Genomic DNA, 14,808 nt, shown 5'->3' with positions numbered 1-14,808 from the left:
ATCATTTAATATAGTTTGGGGTGTGTTGCCACCCTTTTGCCAAAAAAAAACAAATTTAACGTATTTAATTATTAATCTCTCATTTTTGAAGTTTAAGGGAATATAAATTAATTGCTTCTCAACTATACCCATATAATAATTGTACACTTGATTGTGCATAGAGAGAAAATGTGAATGTGAAAATGACAAGGTATAATAGGAAGAAGACTAACAAATTTTTTTTAAATAATTTTTTAATGCTTTCTAAATTGGACTCTTAGTGTGGCAAAATCTTAGCTATAATAATAGTGGTGTAAAGTCCTACTAAATCCTTAAAATAACCAAAATGTTAAGATTCAATTCATGTAGTGACACTTATTGTAAGAGGACAACCACACATCTTAAATGAATTAGTTTCTTACTCGAAAGGATATCATTAGTAGTGACATAGAAAGGAAGAGTAAAAAACTGGTTTCAATTTCTTACCTGATATTTTCTTTTCTTTTCTGACTTTATTTCCTCGACTGACTGATGCTATTGCCTTGTCACTTTTCATTTGCGTTATCTTTGAATCTCTTTGATAGATATGGTGCACAGAAATACAAAATAATTTGACTCTGATATTTTTTAGGTGTGAAAAATTGTATACCGGAATCTAACTTTAAATATGCGAAAATCCAACAGGGTATTAGATTACTAAAAGCCATAAGTCTAATTATTATACTTGATTATTGATGTGGCATAAAAAAATTGATTATTGAATATATAAATAGAATCAGCTTACAGATTTATCACTCTACTGCTTTTCCAAAATCATTCTATTATTTTCTTAGCTTACGGGGTGTTTTATGTTTTTGGGATTCTTATTCATTGTCCAAAGGATACCGTTAAGGAAAGCTATAAGCAAAACATTTCATATATTCTTTAAATATTGATGTATTAACATTATTCTTTGTTCTATATATCTTTAATGTTTTAGAGATTTAATAATAAACTATACTTCTTTTAATTTTCAATTATATATTTATCTACCATTTTCGATTTTTCACCTCTAATTTAGTCCTTCAAGTCACATTAATTATACCGGTCTTGGTATTAATCTTGGGTCCAATATATTTTCTATCCTGAGTTAACAAAAAACACTGTTGTTGAATGAAAAGTATATGAGAATTTAATGTATAATTTATGGTGAGAGATACTTAAGTGGTTAATTATTAAAAATAACAGAGGGGTATTTTAATCAAAATATATATTATTTTTACATAATTTGATTATTTTTTAATCTATATATAACCTTAACATAATTTTTAATTAAATTTTGTAATATATATTCTTTTCCGTATTCGTGACTGCTCCTTCCAACAGGTGACATGTCGTTCACAGGAATCAAACTATCGACCTTGGGATTCAGTGGGATCTTATACCACTCGACCAACATCTTGTTGGTAATTAAATTTTATAATATGAAAGTGTCAACTTTAATTTTTATAAAAGTATACTACATTTAATTTGAAAAATATTTAAATATCTTTGCTTTTAACATTTCAGGCTTCTCAATAATTTAGAATCTCCACCCCTATAATTGGGTTGATGAGACTTACATTAAATGCTACATGTATATATGCACATACAGCATGAAGCAAACGTCCATAAAAAGAAGAATAAATATATTCCTCACGCATTTCAAATCTCCTCAATAGATACTCTCCTCACATTTCAACCCACTAATTTTCATGGCATATCAAATGGCATCACTGAAACTTGAGATGAATGAAGTAGTGCATGTCAAACCTTCTAAACCAACACCTTCCATTGTTCTTCCTCTATCTACCCTTGACCATAGACCCTATCCTGATAGCATTTGGCCTATAGTTCATGTTTACCGGTCAGCCTCAAATGGGAAGCTAGATCCTGCTTTTGTGCTCAAACAAGCCCTTTCAAAGGCTTTGGTTTATTATTACCCTCTTGCAGGTAAGCTAGTTTTTATTTTTTATGTCATAAGTGTGTTCAATCTATTTAGAGGATAACATGCTACTTATGTATCTTTGCTTGTAATGATTTTGGAGTATCTATAGTAAATTCTTAGTTCATATAAATTGTTGTGTTCTTATTAAAAATCAAAGGTATATATTATTAAGAGTAATTTCTTCCTCATTTCTTTCATTTGACTGGGAACAAATTTTTAAATAGAAATTAATAGTGTTATTCAGTGACGAATCTAGGACTTAGAGGTAGGGTATGTAACATATGTTAAAATTAAAATTAATAAATATCATCAATTATAAAAAATGAAAATATTGTTTTAAAAATTACAAATTTTAAATATATTTAATCAAATAAAATATATACTTGATAACTAATCTCTATGTGATTTCACATGTTGAAGTCGTTGAAAGATATTTACTTTATTGTCAATGTTGTTGAACACTTTTCACTAAATATAAGTCACTAGATAGTTATTCATGTATCTTCCATTCAAATACTCAAACTATTTTTTACAATTTTCATAGTTGAAAAACTCTTTTTAAAATTTTATTGTTAACTTCAAAATAATGAAGCGTGTCATGTTATTTACAAAAGAATAAATTTTGCGCTTATAGAGTTATAAGTAAGAATGTAATATATATACAATGCTTAAATATTTATATACAGTCACTAGATAATCTACAATTTATTTGGAATACTTTTATTTTAAGAGTGAATGATGATTAAATATGAATGATAGATGATACAGTAACAATGTATATAACTCATAAACTTTTAATGCGTATATTTTTTCTTTATAAATAATATAGATCTTTTCCAAAAAGTTACAGGGTGTGCATTTGCACACCCTCACGACCACATAGCATTGGCACTAGTGTTATTAATATCGCATTGATCATCAAAATGATTAGAATATTGGTATGGTGATATATCGGTTTAACTTGTTGTTCACTAGTTAAACCACATCTCAGTGAAGTTAACTAATAATGTAGACAATTAATATAGAAGACAATAAGTACTTTTATTTATATTATTTGTTAAAACAAAATATGACACTTAGTGGTAGGTCATGTTCTAGAAGTATAAATAAGTGTAGTAGTTATATGTTTGATCCTTCATACCAATATTTTGGTAAAAATTAAGTAAATTTCATTAAAAAAATAGTCTTAAATGAAAACCGAGTGAAATGACCGATACGGTTCAATTGAAAACCGATCGATATGATTGATTTTGACTGGTATAATTGTATGACCAATATAATTATTGTATCATGTTGATATGAGGTCTACTTCAATAATTTTCCAGTTGAACTAGTTGTTATGGTATAGTTTTGTGGGAATTAGATTCAATATTTTATCATTTAAATAAATTCTTCAGTGATTAAAATATTCTTCATTTATTAAAATAGTAAATAGGATATATACTCTAACAAATACAAAGGTTAGTTTAATAAAGCTCATACAACAATTGCAAAAGGTTTCTCTCTACGAAATCAGCTCTACACTAAGAAGAATGTTAAACCAATTAGAATATATAATATTGGCTATTGAACAAAATTGAAAATCAGCTTCAAAATCTAATCTTTGTCAAGTCTTGTAGGTAAGCTAGTAAAACAACCCGACGGAAAAGTTGCTATCAATTGCAACAATGATGGAGTTCCATTCCTGGAAGCAATTGCAAATTGTAATCTTTCCTCTCTTAATTATCTAGATGATCATGACATCCTAATTGCAAAACAATTGGTTTTCGATTTACATCTTCAAGATGAAAATGAATACCCACATCCAGTTTCGTTCAAGTTGACCAAATTCCAATGTGGAGGTTTCACAATTGGAATGAGCACATCACATATTGTGTGTGATGGTTGGGGAGCATGTCAGTTCTTCCGAGCCATTGTTGAACTGGCAAGTGGTAAAAGTGAGCCCTTTGTGAAACCTGTTTGGGAGAGAGAAAGATTAATAGGATCAATCACTACACAACCAATGCCAAATCCAATGGATGAGGCTACTGCTGCAGTTTCACCATTTCTTCCAGCCACTGATGTTATGTATGAGTTGTTTAAGGTTGACAAGGAAAGCATAAGAAGACTCAAGATGAGTTTAATGAAGGAAATTAGTGGCAATGAAACAATGGAACAAGGCTTCACAAGTTTTGAATCTCTTGCTGCATATGTGTGGAGATCAAGAGCAAGGGCCTTAAACCTAAATAATGAAGGGAAAACTTTGCTTGTTTTCTCAGTGCAGGTAAGTAGAGGTTTCATCTAGGGCTAAAACGAATTCTAAGATGAGACATTTTAAAATTAGTTAAACAAGCATTATTGGTAGTTTGTCTAATATTTTTTAGGTTTAAAACATTGTTAATTTCAAATTGCATTTCAGAACCTCAACTATGGTTCAATATTGCGGCTTAGTCTCAGCAATGATTTTTTCGAAATTGTACCAAATACAATGTAAAGTAACTGCAATTTAAAACATCAGTCTAAAATAACAAGAAACTGTATTTTCCATTTCAATGAGAATATAATATTAGCCTTAAGTAATAAGAGTTGTGAGAAAGAATCCACCCAAGTGATGGGGAGGGAAATTGTTACTTTTGTTCTTCCTTATCAGAGAAAAAATGTCATTATAATGTATTTAAAGAATAACATTCTCTCGATATTCATCGAGTTGTTTTGTTTAGAAACATGATACAGTTAATACTATTTGTTTAGCCTTAAAGTAGCAAGAGCTTCATTGGCCTCACTCTTTGGTCCATGCAGGTGAGACAACACATGAGTCCTCCTTTGTCTGATGGGTACTATGGAACTGCTATCACAGAAGGGCAAGTTGTGCTAACCATGAAGGAGCTCAATGAGAAACCACTCTCAGATATAGTGAAGCTTGTCAAAGAGAGTAAAAATATTGCTTTCACTGGTGATTTTATCAAAAACACAATTGATACATTGGAGTCTAATCCAGAGAATTTTAATGTTGAAGAAGGTCCTGGTGCAACATTGGCTTTATCAGATTGGAAGCATTTGGGTTTCATGCCAAATGTGGATTTTGGATGGAAGGAACCAATAAATATGGTACCTGCTCCATGCAACATGTTTGAGTATGAGGGTTTGTGCATTTTCTTGTCTCCTAGTAAGTATGACCCATCAATGGAAGGAGGAGTTAGGGTTTTCATATCACTCCCTAGTGTTGCCATGCCTAAGTTTAGAGAGGAGATGGAAGCTCTGAAGGTTACTACACCCTAGAATAGTAAATGCAAGAGAAACAAAAATGTGTTTTCTTTTCTTTTGTCACTTTTAATTGCTCCTAATTAATAAGGCTTTGGAAGGTGGGATGTGGCTCACATGTACTAACAATATGTTATTCTCTGTCTCAAACTAATCATATATTGACACGTGGGTAAAAGAAAATTTTTAAAAGTAAAAAATACTAAAATGTAACACTTTGATTGATTTGGGACATAGAATGAAACATTATTCAGTACATATGATTTCTATCCTTGAATGGTGTTGTTTGTCATTTTTTTATGTTGTTTATGAGTTTCTATGATAGAAATGGTATATGGAGATAAGTGAATCATATGAGTTTTAAGTTTGAGTCTCAAACCTCTTTTTAGTTTTTTCAATATAATTTTTGACACTTAAAAAACATAACAATTAAATTATGTATTTTAATGCACCATATTGAATTGATGGGGTTGCTTTGTGGGGTCTCCAAATGACACGGGGTATGATCTTAAAAAGGTTTGGTGCTATTAAATATTAATTGCTCATAATTATATTAGTCTGATATGAGAAATTGTCTATTATTTATCAGTACTATTTATTGCTCATTCGTATAAACGGAGATAAGCTATCTCATTTTTTGTATATCATTGTATCTTAATTTAAAAAATTAAAAAATAATAATAATATTTTTATGTGGTTTAGTTGGATATGATGACAGAAAGTTTTTGGAACTTGTTCCTTCCACAGAAGATCTTCTAAACAAGCAAGCATTCTTTCTATTATAAACAAGTATTACAAAAGCCTTTAGTAGTAGGGGAGTAAAAGTGACAAAGGAAAAGAGAATGAGGTGAAAAACAAACCGAGTTAGCTGATTTAATTACCTTTCCAAGAAGAAAAAGACTTATGTGGAGACAAACCCAGAGCACCAAAAAAATATAAATACATTTGTCTCTAAATATAAAATGTTGTATGTGTTTTTTTACAAATTTTTATCTGCAAAGAATGATAAGCTTAAGAGGTTCAATATCCTCCACCAGCGAATAAAATCAAAAGATAATGTCCTTTTTAATGGAATAGTGTATGTTAAATTGTTGTATAAATTCTTCGATTTACTCTGATAAAATCAAAAGGTAGCAACCAGATATGTAATAACAATTTTTAAGGGCAGGCTAAACAATCAAAATGTTTAGTTTATCTATTTCACAATTGAGTAGTAGAATTTGTCCGTGAAATTATGAATTGACTCTATCCTTGTCTTTTGCAAGTATCTATGCACCTTAGAATTATTTTTCCCCTAATTTCCCTTTAAGTTTAATTTGTTGGTGAAATTAGCCTCAAGGATAGAGTCATTTCTCTTCAATAATGACTATTATATCCTTCTATACTTAATTATTGGATCCTTGCTCATAAAGATAATATTACAATACTAATAGGATAATAAGAAAACCGATGTCATCAAACTCACAACAATAGCAATAAACATATCACTGCAACAATGCATATTAGTCAGGGTCAATGGCTAAAAGAATTCATCGTCAAACTATAAATTGAATGAAAAAAAATGATAACTAAGTTCCAGAGTTAAAATGCAACATTAAAGTAATATTTATATATAAAAAAAAGTTGAAATTGAAAATATGAATGAGTTCAATTTTTAGTAATTTAACATTATCTTCATACAAAAATTACTTTAATTAATGATGAAAAGTATAAGGGATAATTAACACTTCTTCCAAAATACATAAATTTAAGGGCCTTGTAGACTTTTCATACAAAATAATTGAGATTTTGATGTAACAGTTATTTTTTACTCTAAAGTCATCAAGTATGTGGCCCCAGGAAATGACTCATGAATTAAAGCATGTTTGTTTTAGACTTTTAGTTACATCTCAAGCCCCCACCTGTTTCTTGGAAGTAAGTTCATAATTGCTTTGAAAAAATCGTCTCTTATGGTATATGATCTTTTTATTTTTATGAGCAAAAGTTTTCATTTATTTTTATTAAGGAAGGTATCTAAATGCTATTTATTTATTTATTTTATTTTTAATAGGTATTTTTTATGGGGGAAATATGAAGCTAAGCATTCATACTTTATATCTAACCATTATTGTAAATGAGTTGCTGTTAAAGACAATTCACTATTTAATAAATTGTAATGAGAATGTTTAATATGTTAAAAGGTAAAGGTTAAAGATTTCAATGAAATCAAATTTGTATTAAAAAATAATATATTTGTAATTTTTAAAAAATGATTTTTAAATTTGGATTGATAAGAAAATCTATTTTGCATTGCTGAACTGCAAGAATCTATAGCAAATTTGAAACAAGGAGACTTGAATGTGACTAATTACTTTACCTAATTAAATTTATAGAATGAGTTAGACAATTTCAGACATCTTTTTAAGTGTAGTTGTGAGATTCAATGCTCATGCAATATATTGATTGATGTGAATACCCAATTTTGTTCGGCTCAAAAATACTTCAAAACCAATTTTTCCATAAATAATATTTTTGATGCAAATCTCATCAAATCAAATATATTGTATATAAATTTGATAAGGTTGCATGAATTGTTTAAAAAAATAAAAAGAATTAAATCTTTAAGATATTCAATTTATACTCAAATTTGATCGATTGATAAGTGAAAGATTGCAATCTCAAAATTTGAAAATCAAATAAATTCGGTATCAAATTAGTTGAGGTTGCACTCTTAACTAATAATCAAGTAAAAATATTCGAATTTCAAAAAAGGGTTTAAATGAATTCATTTAATGAAATTTATTTCAATTCCCATAATTGTCTCAAAAAATAAAAATAAAATATAATGTTAATATGAATATTTAAGGGATGAACAATGACACCATAATTACATATATTTAATCTATTTTTGGTTTTTTATTTAAATGAAAATTTAAAAATGGTATTTAAGTGATTTAATGGTCACTTATTATCTAGAATCAATTTTAGAAAAAAATATTACCATGACAATCACTCTTAATTTTCGTTTTTGTTGTAAAAATAAGAAGAGAAATATTTTTTTATGACACTACAAAATAAAGCAATACTTTTATAAGAGGTTATAAAAAAAAATTGAACTCAAATTAAGATTTCTGAGTCATTTTTTAAGCATTTTGGAGTCAAAATATTATACTCGTAAGGTTAAAATAATTTTAGACTTATAGAAAAATTGTTTGGGCATTTTTTGTAAAAAAATAAATGGCATTTTTTAAGTGTTCCAAAATAAGAAATATGTAAATTCAAATTTTTAAGAGAAATTCAAATTTTGAATTATATGTCATAAATTAGATTTTTAATATGAATTTAAATTTGATTTTATTCCTCCTTAACTTCCTCTATTCCATAAATTAGAATATTGCATCCATATTAGCACATGTGCTCATTAGAAAAGGCTATAAATAGCAAGGTTCTTCACACATCAAAGGGGACAAAAAAAGAAGAGAAAAAGTGAAAAAACATGGTGATAGAAAAAACTGAGAAAGAAAAAGAAATTTCAAATGAAAAGGAAGAGAGAGGAAATTTTTTATGGTCGTGCGATTCAGTGTGGCGGAGCATATAATAAGAACTGTGCAACCTCATTCACAGCTACATGATAAGTCAACTTTTTCCCATATGCGTTGACCAGATCTGGCCAACCAATCTGTGCTCGAAACATTGCGCAGGCTCACTGCACCGAGACACACCCAATCACTCCCTCTGCAAGCACACAGGATCATGTGTAGTCGTTTGCATCACGCGGTCCTACACCTTACTCAATCCAGCGCTCACTGATCTGCCACGTGCATGCCACCTCTCCTCCTTGCAGCCGCACCAACCAGCCAGAGACACGACAGAAGGCGTAGGCAAGCTATACTACTCCTGCCCACACCAAATCCCATCCCTAGTAAAGCTTCATCTCTTTTGTATTTTCTTTCATATAATCTCATATCTGAAAATTCTATCAATAATTTTGTTTAAAACATAATTATACTCAATAAAAAAATTGACCAACGACTTGAAAAAAATATTTTTGATAATAAAAAAATTAATAAAAATCAATTATAGTGATAATTAATTTGCAGTATAATTTCATTTTATTTGGATCTTTTGTAAATGATGAATAAATAACATTAAATGCAAATAAAAATGTGGATTTGCCATAAAAAAATAAAATTTGGACATTTGATAATGATAAATAAATCACATCAATTGCATATCAATATACACAATGTATTAAACTGGATTGTTTGTGATAATAAAATAGTAAAAAAAATCGATAATTAATTTGTAGTATAATTTGATTTTATTTGGATCTTTTGTAAATGATGAATAAATCACATCAAATGCAAATTAAAATGTGCATTTACTATAAAAATAAAATTTCGATATTTGGTAATGATAAATAAATCACATCAAGTGCAAATCAATGGATGTAATGTACTAAATTTGACTATTTGATAATTTATATTGAAATCTCATTATTCCTATAATTATATAATAAAATATAAGTCTTATGAGGGGACGAATTCGGCCCACATTTCTGTTTCGCAGCTTCCACAACCCTGCTTAAAAGGGGACGTCATTGACATTAAGATCATTGAAGTCGACTATCAAGCGGGTCTTTAAAGATGCAAATCGCATCTCCATGGGAGACTGATTCTTGCTAAAGGCGACAAACCTCTGAAGTTTGTCGAGCTAAAAGAGAAATTGACATCTCTGTGGTGCAAAATTGGTAAGTGGTCAACGATTTCGTTGGGGAAAGGATTCTACTACTTCTCATTCTCATCACTGGAAGACATGAGAACTGTTTGCTCCATCGGTTCATGGAGCCTTAAACCAGGTATTCTCCGTATGTTTTTATGGTCACCTGATTTTAACCCGAATTTGCAAAGGCTGTCTCACGCCCAATGTTGGGTTAAAATACATGGTTTACCCCAAGAGAATTGGTGTCCTCGTATTATTTTTTCAATTGCAGGGGGGATTGGTACACCGATATCTCTGGATGAGGCTACAAGCAATCGCACCTTCGGCCATTTTGCTAGTTTTGGTAGAACTGAATCTTAAATCTTCGCTTCCTGATCAAATTATGGTCGAGAGGGAAGGTTTTGCTTTTTTTGTCCCAATTGAATATGAGAGTCTGCCGGATTTATGTGTTGGCTGTCATACTATTGGCCATAGTGTGGGGAATTGCAGAAGGTTGCCCTAGAATAAATCAGAAGTTAAAGCTCCTGAAGCTCACAAAAATGGGGCTAGAAAACAACCATCTTTTGAAGTGGTTCCTCTAATCCCGGTTAATAATGATTTGTTCACCAACCTGGAAATAGATGATCGGAATAACATTGATCTCCATGGTCTGGAAAGGGTGGAAATCTGTTCTGAAAGTAACTCTAGCATTCATTTGGAAGAGGATCTTCTTGTGTCTGCTTCGGTTCCGGCTAGTTCTCATATGCAGGAAAAGTGCATTCAACTTATTCAACAAGTTACTCCTGTGCAGATTATGAATGATAATGACAATTAGGTGGTTGCTAACGATTTGAGATTAGTTGGCAAGCTCTGGGCTGATGATTCTCTAGATGAAGAATTGGAAAGGAAAGTTTCACTAATGTGCTTAGTAAATCCCAAAAGAAGAGATTAAAGAAGAAGATCATCACTGAAAAGTCTTACAATACCCGTAAGGGTGGCCTTTCCTACAGTGTTCAATGAAGGTCCTCTTCTGGAATTGTAGAGGTTTTGGTAGCCTAAAGACTAGGCTGGTGCTTCAAAAATTTTGTGTCTCCCACAAGCCGGACCTAGTGTTTATTTCTGAACCTATGATTCCGATTGTTTCTGTTAGCTCTACTTTTTGGAATTCGCTAAACCTTGATCTTTTTGTTGTTAATAACAGAGGCGATGATCTCCCGAATCTGTGGGGTCTTTGTTCTAGGGGTGTGGTCCCCCAGGTGCTTTTGAGCACTTCTCAGTTTCTTGCTATTTCTGTTACTTTGGATAATAAGGTGGTTAACGTGTGTGTTGTTTATGCTCATACCAACTATATTCAAAGAAGAAGTTTGTGGTCTGATGCCCTGGATGTTATATCTGTTTTTCCTGGTCCTTGGTGTTTTATTGGTGATTTCAACGCAGTGGTTGGGGCTAATGAATGTAGAAGCTCTAGAGTTCCGGCCAGAATCTCGTCCGAAGAATTCAAAGCTTTTATTGATAATGCCAATCTCCTACAAGAGGGGCCCCTTTCACCTGGTCTAATAGGAGAACAGGGTCTGCTCTCAATGAGAAGCGGTTGGATAGATCTTTTTGCAATGAAACTTGGCTGAATATTTGGTCTTAGGTTTCCTGTCAGACTTTGCCCAGAAGCTCATCTGATCATCATCCTCTTTTATTTTATGCTTATCCTGGTTCTCCTCCTCCCTTCACTCCTTTTAAATTTCAAAAAATGTGGCTTCTTCACCTTGATTGCAGGAGAGTCATTTCTGATGCTTGGAGGGCAAACTTTTTTGGCTGTCCCATGTTCATTCTTTCTCAGAAGCTGAAACTTCTGAAAAAAAGATCTTAGAATTTGGAACAGGAGGGTTTTTGGTAATATTCATCATATGGTTAATAATGTTTTGTCTAATGTAGATCTCATCCAAAACTACATTGCTGATTTTGGCCCTAACCCTGAGATGTTGGAGCAAGAGGATCAAGCTCAAAAGGCCTTATTCCATGCTTTGGAGATGGAGGAGGTCTTTTGGAAGGAGAAATCCAGGATCAATTGGCACACCCATGGAGACAAAAATACTAAGTTCTTTCACAGGGTCACAAAAATCAGACAAGCTACCAAAGTGATGTGTATCTTGATGGACGGAGAAAGGATTTTATGCAATCAGGATCATATAGCTAATCATGTCCTAAACTACTACACTGATCTTTTTGGCTCTACCAATAACATTGCTCCTACTGATCTGATCCAGTCTGTGATTCCTTTTCTTGTCTCTGACGCCTTGTCTCTAACGATGAGAATTTGATGCTCACCTCTATTCCCTCTCATCAAGAAATAAAGGATGTTGTTTTTGGTTTAAATGGTGATGGTGCCTCGGGTCCGGACGGTTTTGGTGATTGTTTCATCCAGGATTTTTGGGATATAGTGGGTTTCAGCCAGGGTTGGATCCTTCCAAACATGAACTCTAATTCGGTTATTCTGATTCCCAAAAACTCCAACGCGGTCAAAATTGAAGATTACAGACCTATTGCTATTGCCAACTTTCAATTCAAGATTATCACCAAGGTTCTTACTGATATGCTGTCTATTATTGCTCCTAAAATCATCTCCTCTCAACAAAGGGGTTTCATCCGGGATAGAAAAATTCAGATTAGCAACTGTCTTGCTTCCGAAGCAGTCAACCTTCTTGATTATAAAACTTTTGGGGGTAATATGGCAATAAAGCTTGATATCAAAAAGGCTTTTGATACAATTGACTGGGATTTTATTATTTCAACTTTGACTGCATTTGGCTTCAGCATGCATTTTACCAATCTGATCAAGGTAATTCTGAGTTCTACTAGACTTTCTTTCTGTGTGAATGGTCATATGGTCGGGTTCACAAATTATAGTCGGGGGGTGAGGCAGGGGGATCATCTCTCTCCCCTTCTCTTCTGTATTGCTGAGGATGTTTTCAGCAGGGGCATCATGAATTTGGTGAATGATAGAAAGCTCAATCCTATCTCTGGTCCTAACATGCTTCAGACTCCCAGTCATGTTCTATATGCAGATGACATTATGATATTCTGCAAAGGCACAAAGAGTAATATTCTGGCTCTGAAATCTCTGATTCGGGACTATTCTTCCGCTTCAGGTCAACATATTAGCACTGGTAAGTGCAAATTCTACATCAAAAATGCTCCGGCTAGGAAAGTGTCCAACATTTCCAATTACTTGGGTTTTCAGCAGGGTTCTCTGCCTTTCAGCTACCTAGGGGTGCCTCTCTTCACTGGTAAACCTAAAAAGTGTCACCTTCAACCTATTGCTGACAAAATTATTCTCAAATTATCTGCTTGGAAGGGCTCTCTTTTATCTATTATGAGTAGGGTTGAGTTGGTCAGATCTATTTGTCAAAGCATGTTGGTTTACAGTTTCCATGTCTATAAATGGCCAACCCAATTATTAAATTGGGTGGATTCGAAGATGAGAAACTTCATCTGGTCTAGTAACACGGAGATTCGGAAAATTGTTACTGTTGTGTGGAACCAAGTTTGCTCCTCTACTTCCTTAGGTGGGCTCGGTCTTAAGTCTATTAAACTTATGAATAAGTTGGACCTTTTAAAGTTGGCTTGGGATATGTTATATTCTCAGCAAGAGTGGGCTTCTTTCTACAAAGAGAGATTTGGTTGTAACAGAATTGTGCATCCTAGGTACCACAAGTCCTCTATTTGGCCTGGCATTCAGGACAACTGGTCTATGGTGAACATGAACTCTAGGTGGCTGGTTGGCGGTGGTAGGAACATTAACTTCTGGACCGATAACTGGTTGGGTGAGACTCTGGTCGATGCTTTTCATATCCCTACTCATCTGCATACCTCTCTGAAGGCTAAAGTTGATGACTTCATCTCTGGTTTCAATTGGGTTATCCCTGTTTCTATCTTGCTCAGGTTCCCAGAAATTATTTCAAAAACTAAGGATATCCCCATTGCTAACTCCCGGGATAGATTCATTTGGCAGGACTCTTCTGACGGTATCCTAACTGTTAAGTTAGCTTATGATAGCCTAATTCTCTCCATCAGTCCTAACCATTGGCGGAATAACATCTGGTTCAATTCCATTCCTCCTTCGAAGTCCTTTATTACTTGGAGGCTCTTGAATGGAAAAATGCATACAGATGATAATCTTCAAAAGCGTGGCTGCTATATGGGCTATATGTGCAATCTTTGCATATCTAACACGGAAGGCTCATCTCATCTCTTCTTGACTTGTCCTTTTGCTATTTACTTGTGGAATTGGCTCGGTTCTCATCTAGCAATCTCCATTGATACTTCTTCTATCAATACTTTATTTTCTATCTGCAACAATAGTTGGAGTAAGCAAATGAACGAAATGCTTTCGGCCTGCATTATCTACACTATCCATACAATCTGGTTTTGTCGTAATAAAAACAGATTTGAGGACAAGAAGATCTCTCTTGCTCAGCCAATTTCCAGAATCAAAAGAGAAGTTAGTTTTTCTGGTTCCCTCTCTTCAGCAACTGGTAAGAACTCTATGCAGGAATTTTGCATGTTTAAAGCTTTAAATATGTCGGTTAGGCCCTGCAAGTCTCCTTCAATGACTGAAGTGATATGGTCTCCTCCTACTCGAAATTGGATAAAAATCAACACGGATGGTGCGGCTCACGGTTCCCCTGGTTATTCTGGTGGGGTGGAATATTCTGTGACCATCATGGTAATTTCGTGGGGGCTTTTGCAACTTTCTTAGGTATTCATTCTGCCATTTTCGCGGAGCTCAGTATTGCTTTAATAGCTATTGATTTAGCTGTTAATCAAGGGTGGTCTAATATTTGGTTGGAGTGTGACTCCACTATGGTAGTTGATATTTTCAACAGCAAAGCCTCGCCTCCTTGGAAGCTGTTAAATAAGTGGAATGTTTGTAAAACCTCCATCGCTAA

The 14,808-nt window shown here is 32.9% G+C and overlaps 1 protein-coding gene across 1 annotated transcript; it reads left to right on the top strand.

Moving 5' to 3' along the window:
* Positions 1,626 to 5,454, top strand: LOC109328823 (spermidine coumaroyl-CoA acyltransferase-like). The gene is made up of 3 exons (XM_019562422.1): positions 1,626 to 1,950; positions 3,565 to 4,208; positions 4,724 to 5,454. Exons 1-3 carry the CDS (start codon positions 1,713 to 1,715, stop codon positions 5,201 to 5,203), a joined length of 1,362 nt encoding a protein of 453 aa, XP_019417967.1. The 5' UTR covers positions 1,626 to 1,712; the 3' UTR covers positions 5,204 to 5,454.

This window comes from Lupinus angustifolius, chromosome LG16, assembly GCF_001865875.1.
Source record: "Lupinus angustifolius cultivar Tanjil chromosome LG16, LupAngTanjil_v1.0, whole genome shotgun sequence".
In the NCBI taxonomy this organism is placed as follows: Eukaryota; Viridiplantae; Streptophyta; class Magnoliopsida; order Fabales; family Fabaceae; genus Lupinus; species Lupinus angustifolius.
The sequence above is the reverse complement of the archived record's forward strand: the minus strand, read 5'-3'. Positions and strand labels throughout refer to the sequence as shown.

Bases quoted from the DNA above. Each gene is read 5' to 3' on its own strand.
- LOC109328823 (XM_019562422.1), top strand. From the start codon at position 1,713: ATGGCATATCAAATGGCATCACTGAAACTTGAGATGAATGAAGTAGTG. The intron at 1,951-3,564 runs GTAAGCTAGTTT...CAAGTCTTGTAG, and splicing joins TTATTATTACCCTCTTGCAG to GTAAGCTAGTAAAACAACCC. The intron at 4,209-4,723 runs GTAAGTAGAGGT...TGGTCCATGCAG, and splicing joins TGCTTGTTTTCTCAGTGCAG to GTGAGACAACACATGAGTCC.